The 20,139-nt window shown below is 44.4% G+C and overlaps 1 protein-coding gene across 1 annotated transcript in view; it reads right to left on the bottom strand.

Moving 5' to 3' along the window:
• Nucleotides 1–3,915: 3,915 nt before the first annotated feature.
• The window catches only part of slc24a3 (solute carrier family 24 member 3), a 633,998-nt gene continuing 617,774 nt past the window's right edge, over nucleotides 3,916–20,139 (bottom strand). The window contains exons 15-17 of the mRNA XM_072505510.1: nucleotides 16,526–16,638; nucleotides 14,733–14,798; nucleotides 3,916–6,218 (exon numbers count right to left, since the gene is read on the bottom strand). Coding sequence (XP_072361611.1) covers nucleotides 6,069–6,218; nucleotides 14,733–14,798; nucleotides 16,526–16,638 — 329 coding nt within the window. The 3' untranslated portion in view covers nucleotides 3,916–6,068. The remainder of the gene's footprint in view (nucleotides 6,219–14,732; nucleotides 14,799–16,525; nucleotides 16,639–20,139) is intronic.

Raw genomic sequence — 20,139 nt, 5'->3', positions numbered from 1 at the left:
AATCTTTGGAACAAATCCTCTATTCTCCTGGGCCATGAACACCATCAATTAAGTGGCTGTTGCTGGGTTCTTTCTACAAGGCAACTTATGGAATATCTGAAAGGGGTGTTCCTTTTGTCGACTTCCATAACTTGATAAATTTATCCCATACATCCATCAGCAATTGTGCAGCTGAAATGCCTTTAAAACTGATTGAATGTATCATGAGGAAAATTTTGACAGAACAAATAGATTTTTAAAAACACGATATTGGGTTATCCACAGCTACATCAGTAAAGGCATGGGTATTTAATCTGTATATTTTGGCTTCAATACCACAAATCTCTAGAATAGTCTCACGCCACAGATTGCGAATGTTGAGCCACCTCACTGCTGTTCTGTGGGGATCAGTAGCACAGATCCAAGTTCAACGCTCAGCGGCAACCTAGTCATAGCAAAACAGCTATCATATCAGCGGTGCGGGATTTATACAAAGGATTTTATTGTGGAATTCAAGCTCTACCATATATGTGAAGGACAGCAGGGTGCATGTGTTAAGAAAGCAGTCACTTAATTGCCGGAATATCTGAAGCCATTAAGTAACTCATTGCTGTGGCTTAATACAGGTCCTAACAACAGCATGTTCAACATTTTGTTCATGGGTGTGTTGTGAGGTTGAGGGGTGGGGAGTGTGGGAGAGGTGCTGGAAAGGTTTTTCACCACACAACAGGTTTTTAAGAACAAAGTTTTATGGCACAAACTTTATGATGATGATGGTGCAGTTTAGAGCTGGCAGCCTGTGTTTGGTGCTGAGGCTCATGGTCACACCTCCTGCAACACTACAGTACAATTGTGGGTGTGCTGCCTAACGTCTGAGATTATTCATTCCAAAACTATGTTGCGGTTGCTTAGCTTTATTACAACACCAAATCCAGTTATTGGAGAGCGATCACCCAGCAGATGGTCAGCAGTTTCCTACACAAGTACCAGGAAATGGATCATAAATGTTGAAAGCATAACTCTGTGGATACTGGAAATCTGAAATAAAAACAGAAAGCGCTGGAAAGAAAACTCAGCAGGTCTGCCAGCATCTGTGGAGAGAGAAACAGAGCTTATGTTTTTGAGGCCAATATGACTCTTCTTCAGATGTGATGAGAGGCAAGAATATGGGTTTTATGCTGCTAAAGAATTGTAGAGCGACAGGTGCAGCAGCGCGGTTAAGGGACATTAAAAGCTAAAGTTGTCACGGAACCAAAGGCAAACGGAGTGGTAGTGATCACACCAAAGAAACAAGGGATTGGTCTGGGGTAGGTGTCAATAGCAGAACAAAGGTCAGCACTGCCCAAAAGCAAAAACCTAGTCAAATGGGTGCCTACCCAGGCCACCTCCCCTAGGTACCTCTGGCCCCAGCTGACCCATCAACGGGATGGGCATGTCCAGCGCAACCAGAGCCATCTTCTTGGCTGGGATGAGGGTGTGTGGGAAGTGGAGTGCTGATATGCAGCTCCTGCTGGTCAGGCTCTTGAGTGCCAATCCCAACCCCGGAGAATCATACTCCAGCGTTTGTTAGAATTGCACTAGATCCACACTGCGCCGGTGCTAGCCCATTGGGACACTCTGAATTGCTCTAGGACCAGCGCCACTTTCGGGGCCATGGATCTCATGCGATTCAGTCCCGGCGGCAGCACTTAGGGCTGGATTCTTCCGCCCCGCCCGCCGCAAGATCGCCACAGGCGAGACATGGACAATGGGGAAGTCCATTGACCTCGGGAGGGAGGGATTCTTTGGTTGATGGGCGGGTGCGGCCAGAGAATCCCGTCCTTAGTCTCTGAAACGGAGAATTCTGGCCAATATGTTTTCTGCTTTGCGGAACCTGTTTGCTCATTGCGCAAGCATGACCCCCAAACTTCTGGTCACTTGCCATTTCGATTCACCAACTTCAGACCGTGAACTCTATCCTCTATTTGGAGTGTCCCCCCCTCTCCCAAGTGCCAGTGTGTATCTTGTTCTCATGTTTTTGCTTTCGAAAATGGTATGGTACTAGAATTGCTGAGCCAACAGGGTAGGACATGGAGTGGCAAGATCTGGGTTTATGGGCTCTGGAATTTTGTGACTGAGGTGAATTGCTTGAGTCAAGAAATTTCCTGGCACACCGGATCTGCATGGGTTTAAAGGTTGGATCAAATCGGGCCCCGCTGACCTCAGAAGCAGATTAAAGGTAGCTGTTTGGGCAGGTGGGTGGGTTAGAAGCCCATTTTGATTCTCCGGTACTTCGTCCAGTTGTTTTAGAAATGTTAGGCCTCATTCCACCCCCCCCCCCCCCCAACCACTCCATGACTCCAAGCCAACTCATGTTCCCACCCACTCTCCATGCGTCCTCATTCTCCTACATGCCACCTCAAAACCCCATGACACCTTCATAGCCATTCACCCACTATCCATCATGGGCAGACCTCAAGAGCCATGTGGAGATGCAAAAAAAGAGAATAATTTAATAGAACTCTCAATTAACTACTTGATCCCCCCCAAAAAAACCCTCATTCATGAAGCCCATTCAAAACTGTTAAATAGACTCAAATGTTAAATCTGTTCTGAAAAACAAATTTCTATTCAGTAACCACATCAAAGACAGCTAATCCTTTAAAAGCTTCTTTAAAACTGTCAATCAAAATGTGAATTAAGCCCTTGTCTGCTGGGATATGTGCTTTTGTAGCTTTTGAAATTCAGCGAAGCATTCATAATGACCTCAGCTGTAATAACAACCCTTGGGAAACGTTAACAAACATCAATTCCACCTGCACACTATTTGTACAGCCACTGACTCTGCAAAATCATGGCCTATGTCTCGGATTTCCTCCTGTGTGCAAAATTTTCGATAGTTAAGATCTCATTGGAGATAGGAGTTCCATAAGTGACAGCAATCACCCAAGTTTATTTCTGGGCATAAGCTTGATTCAAAATTAACTTTACAGAGAGTAATGGAATTCTAACAGAGAGTAGTTGAATTCTCAGTGCTATAGGGAAGCTGGCTGAATTAAATGAGTGCACGAGTGTTATATGTTTATGCTTTGGAGGGAGGTATGGAACAAACGAGTACACTAATGTAACCTTGAAGGAAAGTTTTCATCAGACAAATCTGATAGAGATCTCATCACAGAGAGCATGAGGATTTCACAGAAGTTGAATCCCAACTCGAATTCACATCATGCAATATTTCATTGGTGACTTACTTGAAATTAGTCAACAGTATTTTTTTTGTAAATTCTTGGCTTATGAATGGACATTTTAAAAAAAAGCTACTGCAATTCAACAAATAGGAGAACGGCATTCAGAACCGTACAGAAGCAGAAATATTTTCTACAGAAACTGCGCCAATTGGGTTCTCATCTTGTCTACCACCAGAAGGGCAGTTACAATATGGCACACAGGACTCCAAAAGTAAGTTGTATAATGCTCCCAAAAACTGAACATTGCTCAGTGCACAGAATCTGACTCTAACATTCACAACTCGTAATGATATGAAAATGCTATCATACATTTTATGGGCAAGACTAAATTTTTATTATTTTTCTGAAGTTTTGTTTGCAGTGGAATAGAACTGCATCACTTCACTGCAATATTGAAGCAGCATTGATGCCAGTGTTCTTTTCAATACAGTACTGGAACAAATTGACGGCCATTCACGTTAAGATAAGCCATTGGCTGTTCCACATGTGCTTTTACAGAATACGCCAAACCTTCCTAAAGGCCCAAGTTCCCTCAAATTCTTTTCGCACAAAGAGATCACTGTGTTTAACGAGTTTACTGGTGGAATTGAAACTTTAATCAACTCAAAGTGATGGAAAGGCTGGCCAACAAGTGTAACCTCCATGAAAAACGCTCTTGTTTCCATTTCATTGAAAATCATCTAAACAGATTATACAACACTTCGAAAAGGTGATTACATTGTGTTGATTTATTTTGCAAAGAAAAAAAAAGTTGCCACTAAATTTTATGCCAGCCAAACATTCAGGGCTGAAGATCTTGGTTTTAGTTAACTAACAAAGGGCAACAAGATTCTAAAGTGGCAGACATTATTCCCAAGGTGGATTTGGAAGGAAATCTACAGCAACAGTTAGATGATGATGGTTGATAGATGTAAATAATTAAACAAATTGCCAGAAGTAATGGAGCATTAAGCCTTTAATGTCGCCAGCCACAATATGAACAAGCCCCCATGTTCAACAGTTTGGTTATCTTGATCTCCTGGCAAGTTAACAATACAAGACTTCCCTTTTCTAAAGAGATCCTACGCTGGGAGCAGATTGTGGTATGGCTGGGGGAGGGGGAGGGGGAGGGGGGGGGAGTGGAGTTGCAGGAAGATTAAACAAACTTATTCTTCAAATTCTGATTTGAGGATTGATGATGGAGTGAGAGAGAAAGAGATGGGGAGGGAGAAATACAGATATTAACACTGTAAAGATATTTACTGAAATCACAACACAACGAGAATCGGACTGAGCAATGATACTGCAGTCCATGTAGCTGGTGAGTAATCCACAGATATTAAACTCACTGTTGGCAATCCAACCCTCAAGCTTAATATCTATGAAAAGTTTGAAGTGCATTCAATTTCTCATGTATTGTATCCTCAAGAGCAAAAGAAAAATCATGTTCTTATTGAAAATATAATTTAACACTGTCCTGTAGCAGTAGGTGTTCGCTTGTAAACTTTGATGAGGTGTGATGCATTGTAAAACAATTCACCCCTCTCAGATCATAACTTGGGCATTCAGTGGTATCATTATATCATCGCTTTAAAAAACGAAGGAACCAGTTATATCTAGAGCAAGACAACTAACTACAATCAGTTTGGTGGAGCCATTTTGTAGCAAATTCATCTACAAATTTATTTACTACAGCAACAGTTAAAGACAACAGTCTTCCTCATGGTCATTTCTTCACTGCAGGAAGTGGAAAATAAGCTGAAGAAGACAATATACTAAGACCAGGGGGGGTCAAGCATGCAGGCGTGCACGGCGCTTTCAAAGATTCCTGTAAAAATGTGCTGTGAAACTGCAAAGTGGCCTCCTGTGCTGTTTTTTTATAAATATATAAATTAAACATGCTTTATTCTTAAAACTACCTGTACAGACAAAAACTAGAGCAACTTTGCTTCTTCAGCTGCACCATTTGTACCTTCATCGATATTTCCAAATCTAAAACCGTGCAGCAGGGCAAAACCGTGATAATAATAATAATATCTTATATATTCTACCTTTCCAAAAAGAAAAAAAATTCCCAATATATACATTTTTATACCATCAATATACACACATGTACCATTGACTATGCAACTGTTCCAACAACAAAATAAAACAGTTTCGTGCAAATATACCTCCTGGAAAAATTAGTCTGGTCAGGAGGGAGTAGTATCTGGGTACAAACTGCAGTGACTGTTAGAGATTTCAAATTTCACATCTCAGACTCTGCACAAAGTCTGTGGCTCAGAGCTTAAATTCCACTTTCCTTTCAGCAGTAGGAACAGCTGGCGAGCATAAAGATAAGGTGACTCTCGTCGATATGTACATTCTTGGTATTCAAGCTCTCCGTGGGAGGGAAGGACAAAGGGGATGGGGAACAGGGATGGAGAGGGGGAAAAGTGAGGGGTAAAAATCACAGGATGATAAAATCCCTTGCTTCCAGACACATCTTGTTCGCTTCGATAGCAATTACCACTCAACCTCTTTCAATCCCATTCATCTGTCTCAGGGCAAAATATTTCTTTCTGATATAACTGAGAATATACAAACGTGGCAGGTACATCTTCCAGCCTTACGTCAATTAGCAGCCAATGAAATCAGATAGTTTTGTCTGTGTGTGTGTGTATGTTTGTATGTGTCTCTATCATGACTCCACATAAATACATTAAAAATACGTTCACATCAATACAGGTGTTTTTTTTTCTCTCAAAAATATGTCTTGTACCAAGTTCTCAGTAAGAGCAGCTCCATGTAACCAACGATTACCCATGGGACTTCAGCTCTTTCTATTGTTTCTGTATTGCACTGATACCAAGGTGCTTGCTCCCAGGTCATCTTCATTATACATCAGTGTTCCCGGCACATGGGAAGGTTCACAAAGGTGAAAACGTTGAACTCCGTCATGATGGAGAAACACAAGAAAACAGCGTAGAGAAAGAGGGACACACAGCCAAGCTTCTTATCGAGCTTCCATTTGTTCAAGTGAACACCAACTACCTACGGAGAAAACAACAAAAGCACCAACAACACATTTTGTTAGGAATGGATTCAGAGACATTCCTATTACATGTCAAATTGATGTTAAGTACCCAATAATTGACACTGATATGTAAAGGGTTTGCAGGTGGCACTTGTGGTGGTGATAGAGTTTTGCAAAGTTCAAGGAAAATAAAGGTTTTTGGGAAAGGAGCAAAATTCTTGAATCTACTCAACAGCAGCCAGAAGATAACACATTTTAGGGTTTTTTCAAAAACCATCTTCGGCACCTCACATTTCTCTAATGATTATTTAGTATCTTTACTTGGGCTCATAAACACAAACTAGATGATAGCCCCATAGGAACATGAAGAGCAGAGAGCAGACATGTAACCTCCTTGGTCTTACTCTGCATTCAATTCAATCATGGCTGACCTGCTCTGCAACTCCATTCTCCCACCTATCCTCTATCCCCTTAACCTCACAAAAATCTATTGATCTCAGTCTCAAAAACTCCAATTGTCCCCCAACATCAGCAAACGTTAGGGACAGAGAGTTCCAGCCTTACAAGCAAATGAAATAGGAGCATGTCTTTTTGCCACTCCGTCCCTCAAGCCTGCTCCTACCATTCCCCATGGATCTTTTTCAAAAACTTTTTTCCAATTAAGGGGCAATTTAGCGCGGCCAATCCACCTACCCGGTGTGGTGATGTGCATCACTGTAAATACATGTAAGCTAGACAGACACTAGAGGGAGCACCAGAATTATCACACACACACACTCAACCGATAGATAAGTTAGATGGGAGGCGACCAATGGACATTCACGATACACAAGGAGGTGACACGACCACAGGGGGGCATTACACCAACCCATACATAAAGGACACCACACACATGATCAGTCCTTTGGCCAGTGGAGACAGTCAGTGAGGACAGACACAGGGTTGATTCATTATCACACCCACTCGTGGAAGACAGCAGCTGGTTAGCCAGTTTAGGTAGCTACAATAGGATTAGCAGTAGTATCGAACTCAAGTTATAAAAGTGTACATAGTGTAAATAAATGAGTTGAAGTTATTTACACGTCTCGACCTTCCTTGACAAATGCAACACAAGGAAGCCGCTTATGTTACAAAGGAAACATAACAAAACATGGTACCAGTAGTGAACTGCTTAAATCCAGATAGCCATACCTCAGCGTACAGTGACAAACAGCAATACCCAGGCAAGATGTACGAGCTCCCGGTTCCGCAGCCGCTCCAGTGCCAAGGCGATCTCCGCGAAAACTGGCAGCGATTCCAGCAAACGTTTGAACTCTTCCTGGTGGCAGCCGAACTTAAAGACCTGGCCGATGATGAAAAAATAGAGTTTCTCCTCACCATCGCCGGTGCAAGAGCTGAAGAAATCTTTAAAAAATTCAAGTTCTCCAAGGGGCAAAACAGGTACGACTTCCAGGCAGTCCTAGACAAATTCGCCCAATACTGTGAGGAAAACACACTCCAATCGGCAAGGAAAGGTAAGGAAAGGTAAGAAAAGCGCCAGTACTCACCTCGAGGCCGAAATCCCGGACCAGAGAGCGAATTGTTGGGTCGAGGTCGGCGGCCTTTTTGCTAAAGGGATTACACTAGCGCAGTTGCGCGAGACGTGCGCAGAACTGGAAGGTTCGTTTGCGCATGCGCGAGACGCCGTGCATGCGCAATCAAGAAAACGGCCATCGGTAAAGGAACAGCGATCTGCGCATGCGCAATCGCTTCCTACGTGCTACGTCACGCGCGTCATGACGTCAGAGGCCCCAGACCGCACCAATTTAAAGGGGAAACGTCCCAAATCCAATTTAAAGGGGAAACGTCCCAAATCAAAGAAAAAATCTTTTAAAGCTGTAAAACAACCTTCCTTCACCTGGAATGACAGCACAATGCCTCAAATTGAACCAGGAAATGAATTTAACCTCCGAAGAACCCTGCAACAAGCAGTTACCTATGCACAAACCGATGATTCCGACCTTGAATACTTCGATACCGATCTTTACATTTTTTCTGGACCTCGCGAGCCCAATGACAGCTCCACGGTCCTAGACGACTACGGCCCGGACTAACCTTTTGTGTTGCACATTGGCGACCCCCGCATTGAATCCGATGCAGATGCGGATTCATTTTTCGGATTTGAGGATCTTCAACCCAGCAGATAGGACGTCCCAACTCATCAGTGCAGGATGATGCTGCAGCCTGAAATTAAGAGACAGAAAGCGATACAAGCCCACAGAGAGCGGCCTGCTGCCACACAGAGCGTGGTCCACGCCCCGCTCAGGGTTCCCGACTCTACGAAAGAAGACATGCAAGACTCCACACCGCAGTCCTTGCAGGAACAAGACGTGACTCCAGTGTCACAAGACTCCACAGCAAGCTCGTGGACAGACTCCACAATTGCAGAAACGCATGACTCCGATGCGCAGTCCTTGCAGGAACAAGACCATGAGGGTCTAGCAACCTCCTCTGACCAACTAGCGGCAGACGATGCAAGTCTGCCATGCTCACGTAAACAGCAAGAAGGCTATAACAGTCTACCATGCTCCACTGCACAGCAGGACGACCATGACGGTCTATCATGCTACAATGAAGGGCACAGCGCTGATGACTGTTCAAGCCCAAATGAAGACAAGCCAAAGGAATCGCCTCTTCCAAGCCCGAAGAAAAAAGGATTATGCACTGACCTTCAGGATCATTCTAGCTGAAGAGATATTAATAATGCTGCACAGTCACAGAAGAATGCTGAGGACTTGCTAAAGAAATTGCTTGTCAGTCAAACTTGCAAGGAGCAGACTGAAAATTGCCATTGCTTTAGTACGGATCGAAAAAATAGACAAGACATGGATCCTCATTTAATGGAAATAACACAACCTGAATCATATCTACAGCAGGGACAGGTGTCTCCCTTCAACACAAAACCGCAAAGTCCCAACTACAGGGACTAGCAGTTAGTCAGTAATGACTCTTCAACCCCTGATGGGAATATTAATCGCATTGAACCTCTGCACACTCCACTGATAAATGAGCAGAACATTGGAGCAAGAATCCGGAGGACACCGACATCGAGTAGCCAGATAAAGCACTTAAAACCCCCAGCAGTTTCAAGTGAACCAATTGTGCTTTCCAGTGATGGTGAAGATGCAGATAAGGTCGACCCGATTATCCATTGTACCACATTAACTCCAGAGATTAAGCATTTATGGCTGGGGAGTAGAATGTGGGCAATTGAGAACAGTAAAAGAGAGACTGTGACTGTGCCAGTCCCAGCAAAATCAGAGCCAGAGACTATGAAGGCATGTACATTAGAAAAGGATGCATATGAAGTAACTGAGAAGAAAATTGAAACGGACTGTTCTTTGGAAACTAGTACAATGACGAAAGAAACATTGGATCTAACATTTGATGCCCTACATATGGGAGAAATTGAGGGAAATGAACAAGGTTCTGTAATGTCTGGGGGAAGATTTAAAATTCCAAAGAAGAAAAGCCCAAATGAAGGACAACGGCAAGACAATGACAGTCCACCCACATTGTTTGCACCACCAGATGAAAACTCTGACAATTTACCCAACCCTAGTGAACAGCAAGCAGCTACTGAGGGTCTACCCACGGTATGTGAAACGAGTGACGACAGCATCCCACTTCCCATGCTAAAGGTGCAAAGTAACAGACCTCAGCTAGTGCGTACAGAGGTACTCGACGATCACGGTGAGACCACTGGTGACTCCGGTGACACCACACTACTTCCACCCTCAATTGCTCGAACCTCTCCACTAGTCAATGCATTCCTGCATGTTCCGACTCCAGACGTGCAGCTTCAAGAAATCTCAGCTGACTCCAGTGAACCTGCTAAGACTCCGGACGGGGAGCATCAACAAAATACAGACCAGACTCCAGATGGGGAGCAACCAAACGCCGACTCTGATTCACGTAAGCCAGACTTGACTCCAGACAGGCAGTGTCGCAACCTCAGTGATGGCACGCTCAGGGTGACAGCAGATGCCACAACGACAGGAGATGGATCACGTGACAATCACACTGGGTCAGCAATAACAAGCAGCAGCTATAGTCCAAGAGGAATACACCAATTTTCACCACAGCTATGTCCACACATTTGTTCCACACCGACAGTGCGGCCAATGACAGCTCATGCTGGACAAACCCAGTATTCAAGCCTGCAGCAGCCAGCAGTCTATGCAGCATATTCTCAAACAGGCCAGCACTACGGATTGCCCACTAATGGAATAGAGTCCGAAGGAGGACTACCGCCAGCGCAATCTGCACTACAGACTGGATGCCTTAGTTACTGCCCAGGATTTGCTGCACCACAGCCTGGCCAGACAGCATATTCCTATCAGATGCAAGGTTCTAGTTTCACACCATCACCAGACATTGATGCGAGCAGCAATTCTGTCTCCAAATCGACATGCTTCAACGCTTCTCAGCAGAATCACCCTTCCAGCACAGCATGTGGCCAGAACCAGTATGCACAGTCTCATCCGACTTCAACATCTGGCACATCCATGACCTCGAATGATACTGTTGATGGTACCTCTTCAATGTCAACGACCCATCAGCTACAAGATGCCATCCGACAGCACCACCACAAACATAAAAAGAAAAAAAGAAAAAGACTCCAAAGCGGACAGCGCAGTGATTCGACCACTTCTTGGTTCCTGTTGATGACGTTCATAACCAAGAGAGACATTTGACCTTGATGATTGATGGTTTATGGACTCACATGAATGATTTGAACTTATTGTTTAATCTCTACCTGTTCTTTGTTCAGTTTTTCTTAAAGTGTACAGAAAATATGAACATATAAAAAGGGGAGGATGGGGTGATGTGCATCACTGTAAATACATGTAAGCTAGACAGACACTAGAGGGAGCACCAGAAACATCACACACACACACTCAACCAATAGATAAGTTAGATAGGAGGCGACCAATGGACATTCACGATACACAAGGAGGTGACGCGACCACAGGGGGGGGGGTTACACCAACCCATACATAAAGGACACCACACACATGATCAGCCCCCTTCGGCCAGTGGAGACAGTCAGTGAGGAGAGGCACAGGGTTGATTGATTATCACACCCACCACGTGGAAGACAGCAGCTGGTTAGCCAGTTTAGGTAGCTACAATAGGATTAGCAGTAGTGTCGAACTCAAGTTATAAAAGTATACATAGTGTAAATAAATGAGTTGAAGTTATTTACACGTCTCGACCTTCCTTGACAAGTGCAACACAAGGAAGCCGCTTTTGTTACAAAGGAAACATAACAAAACACCCTGCACGTCTCTGGGTTATAGGGGCGAGATCCACATGGACACGGGGAGAATTTGAAACCTCCTCACGGACAGTGACCTGGGGTCGGGATCAAACCCAGGTCCTCGGCGCCGTGAGGCAGCAGTGATAATCAGTGCTAATCACCACCATGGATGATCGGTGACCTCAACTCCACTTCTCTGCCTGTGTGTAGGAGTATGTTCCAATTGCGTGCTCGAATTGCTCAGTGCGAATTTTAGGATTATGTCTCTGTTAAGCCGGTGACAATTAAAAAAATCCTCTCACTTTCGGAGACAATAAATTCGTGTTGTTTTCCTTGCTTATTAAATTTCAGAAGCTCCAGTGATGTAAATCAAGTTAAGGTTTTTGTGCGTTGAGAGTTCAGCAGGATATTACATTTGTTTCATATTCATTTGGAATTGTTCACCCTCATTTGCTTTGCTCCTCATCGGAAGATGCTGAATTTTAATGGGGTCCCTTCTAACAGAAAGACAGCCTGCCAGTGTGGCTTCATATGGAGCCCTCCCAAATGGCAATTTGTCTGAATGGGACTGTTTGGCCCGAGAGAGAAAATGTCAGTGAGTTGCTTGACTGAAGCAGGAGCAGGGAGGTGGGGGGAGGGGTGCGAAGCATGTCAGAGCTGAGCCTGAACCTAAATAATGAAACATGTGTATGTTCAAGGTCAAGCCTGGGAACAACAGATCACTCAAAACTATAGTGAGATGATCATCATTCTACTGAGTAGTAGCACTTAGCAGAAGACAGCCTGAACCAGCTGTACATGGCTGGAGTAGTCTGCCTAATGGTGGCAACTTAGCAAACTGGAAGTATACATATATGCACCAACAATGGTGCCAACACAGAAATGAATGTTGGCTGCTAAGAGTTCATTAGTCGCTTAAAATCAGACAGGCAGACCCCATAGGAAGAATGAAGGAATAAGCTTGCCATCTTGTAATTTTGGAAGGACAGATTTTAAAATGAACTATCCAAGATGAGTCAGAATACAGGAGGGAGATAGAGAACCTAGTGGAGTGGTTCAATGACAACCATCTCTCCCTCAATGTTAGCAAAACTAAAGAGCTGGTCATTGATTTCAGGAAGCAAAGTATCGTACACACCCTTGTCTGCATCAACGGGGATGAGGTGGAGATGGTTGACAGCTTCAAATTTCTAGGTGTGCACATCAACAAAAATCTGTCCTGGTTCATCCACGCCGAAGCTACAACCAAGAAAGCACAACAGCGCCTATACTCCCTCAGGAAACTAAGGAAATTCGGCATGTCCACAGTGACTCTTACCAACTTTTACAGATGCACCATGGAAAGCATCCTATCTGGTTGCCTCACAGTTTGGTATGGCAACTGCTCAGCCAAGACTGTAAGAAACTTCAGAGAGTCATGAACACTACCCAGTCCATTACTTGAACCTGCCTCCCATCCATTGACTCTGTCTACACATCCCGCTGCCTTGGGAAAGTGGGCAGCATAATCAAAGACCCCTCCTACCTCGTTTATTCTCTCTTCCAACCTTCCATCGGGCAGGAGATACAAAAGTCTGAGAACACGCACTAACAGGTTTAAAAACAGCTCCTTGCCCGCTGTTACCAGACTCCTGAATGACTCTCTTATGGACTGAACTGATCTCTCCACAGATCATCTGTACTGAGTAGTACTCTGTATACTTCAGCCGATGTCTGTGCATTTACATTGTGTATTTATGTATGTCCCATGTATCTTTCATGTATGGAACGATCTGCCTGAACAATACTTTTCACTGCACCTTGGTACACGTGAAAATAAACCCAAATCTCAAAGCAATTTTGACCTCAGGAGAATTATTGGTACTTTTCCAAATGTTTTTGGTGACCGCTAGTGGGGTCACGTCTGACTGCTCAGCTGAAGAACGATTACAGGTTTTAAGGACAGGAATATTAATTTAAGTCAGAATCAATGTCAATAATTTTAAGTAGCATGAGGTTAAGATGACTGAAATGACAGCTGATTTTAGTTTCAGGTTTCACACATAAGACAAAGAAGGTGAAATGAAATGAAAATGAAATGAAAACCGCTTATTGTCACAAGTAGGCTTCAAATGAAGTTACTGTTACTTGGCCCCTAGTCGCCACATTCCGACGCATGTTCGGGGAGGCTGACACGGGAATTGAACCGTGCTGCTGGCCTGCCTTGGTCTGCTTTCAAAGCCAGCGATTTAGCCCTGTGCTAAACAGCCCCATTGGTTTAAACCTTTCAGTGCCGAGATGCAGCCAAGTGCTTATGACGGAGAAACCTCAGCAGCGTTACTTCTAAGGAAAATATACTCGACGTGGACACCCTTTCACTGAAACAAAATCCCACTAAAATGCTGTAGGAGGCAGACAAACTTTGGGGATTAACATTGTCAAATTCCTTTTATTCATTCTGGGCCACAGTGTAAGATAGTGCTGAGTCGGGATAGCAGCTGGGATCGCCAGCACAGAAAGGAGTTCCTTCTCCTGCTCTTGCTAGCGAGATAACATTGAGACAGAATTATCTACAACAAAATGCCAGTTTGCAAACCACTCGCACACCAGAAAGTGGATGAGGACGAATGCATAAAGTTCACCGGCTAATTTGAATTTCTGGTACGCTTTTGGATGGGTTTATTTCCAAACCTACGATGACGATTTTGACTCAAGTTGGACTGATTGGTTGAAATAGTCGGGTAAATCCTCCTGCCGCACGAATCGTCGCGGGCGGGACGGAAAATTTGACGGAACATGGAAACATTTGCTGACCTCGGGCAGGAATTTCCAGTCTCAGGGTGGGCGGGATCGGAAAATCCCACCTGTTTCTTTGTTTGAGCTGAAGGCACTTTGAGTGCGAGTGTGCAAGTCTGAGAGAAGGAAGGAAAGCAGATAATGTGGACAAGAGACCCGTGAAGGGAATGTAAGAAATGGGTAAAATTAGAAGAATTTCCGAGTGCAGAAAAGTTTGTGGAAAAACAAACAGGACCAGAGGAGAGAAAGCTTCAGGAAATTCAGAATAAAATTGTCTCTTAATGAAAATCAAGCAAACCAGATGTTATGACATCCGAGCACGCAGCCATGGAGTGAGTTATAGCATCATCATTGTATAGATATCAATTACAGTTCAGCACGGACTCAGCAATGGCATCAATCTCAGAACACGCTGGCAATCACCTGGTGCAAATATGATGGAGTCAATACTTACTGTTACGAAAACAGAAGCTAGCAGCAATCCCACCGAATATATGAGCCCCCGACTGTTCAACGCTAACTAAAGAAAGAAAAAGAAAATATTTTATGTTCCTGACAGAAAATTTCATGGTGTTCATATGAGACTTCTTTCTGCCGATAAGAGTTTGATGTAAAAATTACACTTTAGTCTCAAGCTCACCAGCTAAACGAATTGTTTCCTTCCTCACTGCTTTCTCCCCCCCCATTAACTCGACGATAATTGGTCAGCTATCCCAACTCCTTGTAAGCATGTGACCAGAAAATCACAGAAGCAATTGCCCACAATTGGGCCTTCTCACCGTACACAGTATCTTCCCTTGTGCAGGGACTTGGAAAATCCACGCCAGTGACTGTCAGTTACTCAAGGCCTGGCAGTGCCTGGTTATCTGGCTCAGATGCATATTCTTCATGAGTGTGCTTTGGCAGCAAGTGTCGGTATGCTACTTGACATTGGTGCACAGGTTACAACAGAGCATCAGGCTGTCTTGTCCGAAAGTCACTGGTAATGAGCAGCGATGAATTGGAAGGGACAATCAACTTTGCTGCATCTCTCTCCTTATAAACCAGTTCCTGTAGACGGAGACACTCCCGGCTTGGCATTATATAAACCCTTTTTTGCCTTATAGTTATTTGCATTTATGACTTTGATAATGAAAGAACAGGTATCCTTCTTGTCCTGGACAAAAACAGACAACTGGCAATTGCTGGCCATCCCACTTCGACAGGGACTATTGTAACATTCAAGATGTAGATCTTCGGCAGTAAGTATGATGCCCCTTTAGCATTGTCGATGAATAGAATGCTAAAGCCTGTGTTTGCCCGACTCAGTCGTTGATGGTTCTGATGCGGTGGGGGCAGTGCAGGTCCTTCAGAGTTTGGCCCATAACGTTATACAGCTCTGGCCTAAGGCTTGCCCAGATATTGAGGGAAGGACTGTGCAAGTGAATTGCTGGTCCGTAACTCAGCTAGTCTGCAGAGTAAACGAGTGTTGAGTGGAAAGCCCTGGTTTTTGGGGCCATTTATCTTGCCCAAACACTTGCAAAGTCATATTCTCGGTCTCTGGGGGAGGATGGGGGGGGGGGGGGGGGGGGGGGGGGAATGTACGATCTTACTGCCTCCAAATGCATGCACTGTAACATAAATCAAATATAAAGGCCACTGAATGGATTTGTATTGTGAAGTGGCTTGATTTCCCTTTTGTTCTCTCACCTTTAATAATTTAGGGTTGTTGAATATTCATCACCATTGAAAAACCATATCATTAATGGTGGAGGAAGAGCTAAACGATTGGGTGGGGCTTACTTGGCGGGCTAGTGGAACTTTGGCAGCATTCTTTTGTGAAGGTGTTATGTGGGAGGCTGGGAGTAAGATGTGACAGACTCTTTACCAAAATGAGACTGTGTATGTTTGGGATGAGCAGAAAATGATGGGTGAAGAGAAGCAGGAATTTATTTTTCTCTCTCTCATGGGATAGGAGAATCGCTGACAAGGCCCATCCCTGACTGCCCTTGAAAATCAACAGGTAGGGTTATCAGTTGGGAAGGGAGGAGAATGGTAGGCCTAGCGCAGGTGAACAACTCCAGTCTCGGAGTCGAATAAATTTGTTTTGCCTGTTTTGGGGTGAGCATTGTACATCATTTAAAAAAAACTGTAAGATGAATAAACTGAGGCTAAAGAAGTGAAGACCTGGGGCCTGGCAGTTTGCAAATATGTCAGTACTATAACTTTTTAAATACTCAACAACTTAGCACAAGAATTAAGACTTACATATGATCCGTAATTCACTGCAATTGTTTTTATTGTCCAGGGTAGGCCAAGTCCAATCAAGATGTCAAAGACATTGCTTCCTATTGAATTAGATACTGCCATATCTCCCATGCCTGTGAATATCAGAAGAGGTTATTTGTTACCCAACACCTTACTCATTTTTTTTTGTTGGTACCTCATACTTCTTGGACATGTTGAGCGATGAGTCAACAAACACTTTCACTTTTTCCTTGCCAAGTTCCATCCCTTGGACAGAGGACAAAAACCTTTGATGTTTACTTAGTGTGCATTTCTTTGTACTGAACATGATTTGCCATTGAATAGTCCAGAATTGAGTTTCCTTTAAAAGATTCTGACCATCTCCTATAAGTCCACAATCTTTCATCTTGTGCAAACTTAGCTATTTAGTGGTGAGACTGCACTTCCAGATCATTAAGTGCAGTAGGAACACCAGGTATCTCAGCCATAGACTCCTGGACATCCCGCTCAATGAGAATCCTTCCCAGTGTAACTGAGCATCCCTTATAATAGTCCACTGCCTCCTTCCAATTAGCCAGTTATTCAGGCCCATTTTAACTCTGACTCGCCCATATCATCTCTTCCTTATTCTCAGTTTACAACTAGAGTACAGCTTTCCTAATCTTGGTCAAGCCGTGCCAAGCTCCATCCCATGGACAGAGGACAAAAACCGTTGATGTTCTCAGTGTGCCTACTTGTGTGCCTATTTTGGTACTGGTTTAGACTCAAGCCTACGAACTTCCATTTCCCATTTTATTTTCTTCTTTTGACACATCTTGAACCCTTCCCTCTGCAATCTGCTCCGCTTGGACTCAGCCAATGGATGAACAATCACTGCCCTCCTCTTACCGCTGCCCTAGCCAAGAACCTATTTTCCTCGTGCCCTCTCTAAGCTCACCTTGCCCAAGAGACTCAACTCCTGCTTTCCTGACCGCATTTCCACAGATTTGCTGATCTGACCACCCAACCTGCATTTCTGGCCCCGCTCTAGCCGATACGGTAGACGGCTCCCTCTCCTCAGATACTGCCCCCACCCATTTCAAAACCATCATTCCTCTCTCTTTCGGAAAACATTCTTGACTCCTCAGTCATTGAAAATCCTGCCACATCTCCAATCTTGATTTCTTCTCCAAAGTCCTTGAACATTTCTGGTGCTCCAAAATCAGTGTCTATCTCTCTCGCAATTCTCTGTTTGAGTCTCTCCAATCGGAAATTCTGCCTCAGCAAGGTGACTGACAGAATGCTTGTCAAAGTCACAAATGATGTCTAGCAATAGATGGTGTCCCATCCTTTCTCAGCCTTCTCAACCTTTCTATAGCCTTTGACATACTCAATTATGCCATCCATCTCCATCCAACACCACCGCTCCGTTCTCCATGGCAGTGGGACTTGTCCTTGCTTCATTCTATTCTTATTTATCAAATTGCAGCCAGAACTTCTCCACCTTGGCACCATTACCTCTGGAGTCCATCCAAAGATCTATCCTTGGCTCCTCTGACTTTCATCGTTATGCTGCCCTCTGTGACATTATAATAATCTTTATTGTCACAAGTATGCTTACATTAACACTGCAATGAAATTACCGTGAAAAGCCCCGAGTCACCACATTCCGGCGCCTGTTTGGGTTCACAGAAGAAATCATAATATCCACAGATAAAATTACCACATTTTTTCCTGAGGTGGCAGAAGACCGACTGCCAGGGCTGAAAACAGGATTTTGGGGGGGGGGGGGGGGGGGGGGGGGGAGAAGAGGTGGTAGCCTTGCTTCAGTGGGCAGCGTGACCCTCACTGGGCCTCATTTTGCCAGCAGCAGCCAGTTAAGTGTCCGTCACTGCCAAGGGTGGCCATTGCTGAGACACCAGCTGCAGACAAGGGCACCTCAATAGCTGGCTGCATGGGAGTAGCTGGAGTTTGGAAGGCAGGCCCTGGGGATTGCGGGACCGCTGAGAGTAGGCGATGCCATTGCCGATGGGGGAGGGGAGGGTGGCCATTGCTGTAGGCCCCCTCCCCCTAAGGGAGGGTTAGTCCCACCCCAATCCAATTGAGATGCCACCAGGTTTCAGCGGCCTAGGTCCCCACACAGCAGCGGGCACTTCCGATGCAGGGAAATAATAATTTTAAAAAAATAATAAATTGCTCATGGAATAGAGAACTGGCCCATAATAGCCACTTAAGTAGTTCAATTGTCCACCAAGAGGGAGGCTGATCTGCCATCCTTCCAGCCACTGGCAAAATGGCCTGACGATGAGAAGACAGAGGACATCCCTCCCCCTCCTCCAAACACCACCGTGCACCATTTTTGCCCGCCTTCCTGCCTCCTACTCCCCCCAAAAAGCTGGTAAAATTCAACCGGATGTCAAATTCCACATTTGTGATGATGTGTGCGGTCTCGTCTATCCCATTACTGCCTCAGTGTTTTCCAAATAGGTGTTGAACATTCATCCCTGGGTAAGCACCAACTTCCTCTAGAGAATGAAGCCATCATTCTTTTGAGTTTTTTTACCACAACTCTGTACCGCTGCCCTAATTCTGACCATCAGCTTGTCCATTGTCTCAGGCTGAACCAGGCAGTTTGCATCCTCAGTATTCTATTGATCCCAAGCTGAACTCTGACTGCATGTCCTCATCATCACAAAGACTGCCTACTTCAACATTGCCAGTCTCCTGACTCAACCTGTCCACTGATGAAACTCTCATCCGTGCTTCTGTAACCTCGGGACTTGACTATTCCTGGCTGTCCTCATGCCCATCCTGTAACTAATTTGTGCTCTTATCACCTTTGTGCTCACTGACGCACATTGGTTCCTGTTTCAAATTTGAAATTCTCATTCCCCCGTTTAATTTCCTTCCTGGCCTCACACCTCCATGGGTCTGTAACTTTCTCCAACTCGCCGTGACCCTCCAACTCTGGCCTCTTGCCCATCCCCTTACTCAATTTCATCTTACCCTTGGCAGCTGTACCTTCGGCCATCTTGAGCCTAATTCTCTACTTGTTCATTGCCTCTCTCCTTAAGAGCCCCCGTTAAAACCCTCCTTGACTGAACTTCCAGTGGACCCTGCCAACTTCATCTGCTTTGGACTGGTGGTGATTTTTGTCTGATAATACCGCTGTGTCGTCTGATATTTAAAAAAATACATGTTTTAGGTGCTATAAAAATGCAAATTGCTTTTGAATGATCTTTATTGTTAGCGCCTTCTCTGGCTAAAACACAATCTGTAAGAAGTATTCATTCAGCAAAGTAATTACCTTCTGCTCACTCTCATATAATGAAGTTAATATACGTGTGGCTTCTAGGTTAGCCTGTTGTGGTTCTTTGAAAATATATTCACTGACTCGCTCAAAATGCTTTGCTCCCGTAAAAATGTACAAACTTTGCATAGAAGGGAGAGACAGCTGAGTTTGAATACAGTTGTACAGAAAGAGGTGGAAAAAAAAGTGATTGCGTTGCCAAGAAAAAGTGGAAGATGGATGCCATGAAGACTTCTTCAGGGTATCCAGAGAGATGATGGCGGTGCCTAATGATGGTGATGGCTTTTGAAGAGGTAACACCACACATCGACGGGGCTAAATGTTGTATTGTTGGAGCAATTTGTTT

This window comes from Scyliorhinus torazame, chromosome 1 (genome assembly GCF_047496885.1).
Source record: "Scyliorhinus torazame isolate Kashiwa2021f chromosome 1, sScyTor2.1, whole genome shotgun sequence".
NCBI lineage: Eukaryota > Metazoa > Chordata > Chondrichthyes > Carcharhiniformes > Scyliorhinidae > Scyliorhinus > Scyliorhinus torazame.
This window is presented reverse-complemented; position numbering and strand designations above follow the sequence as displayed.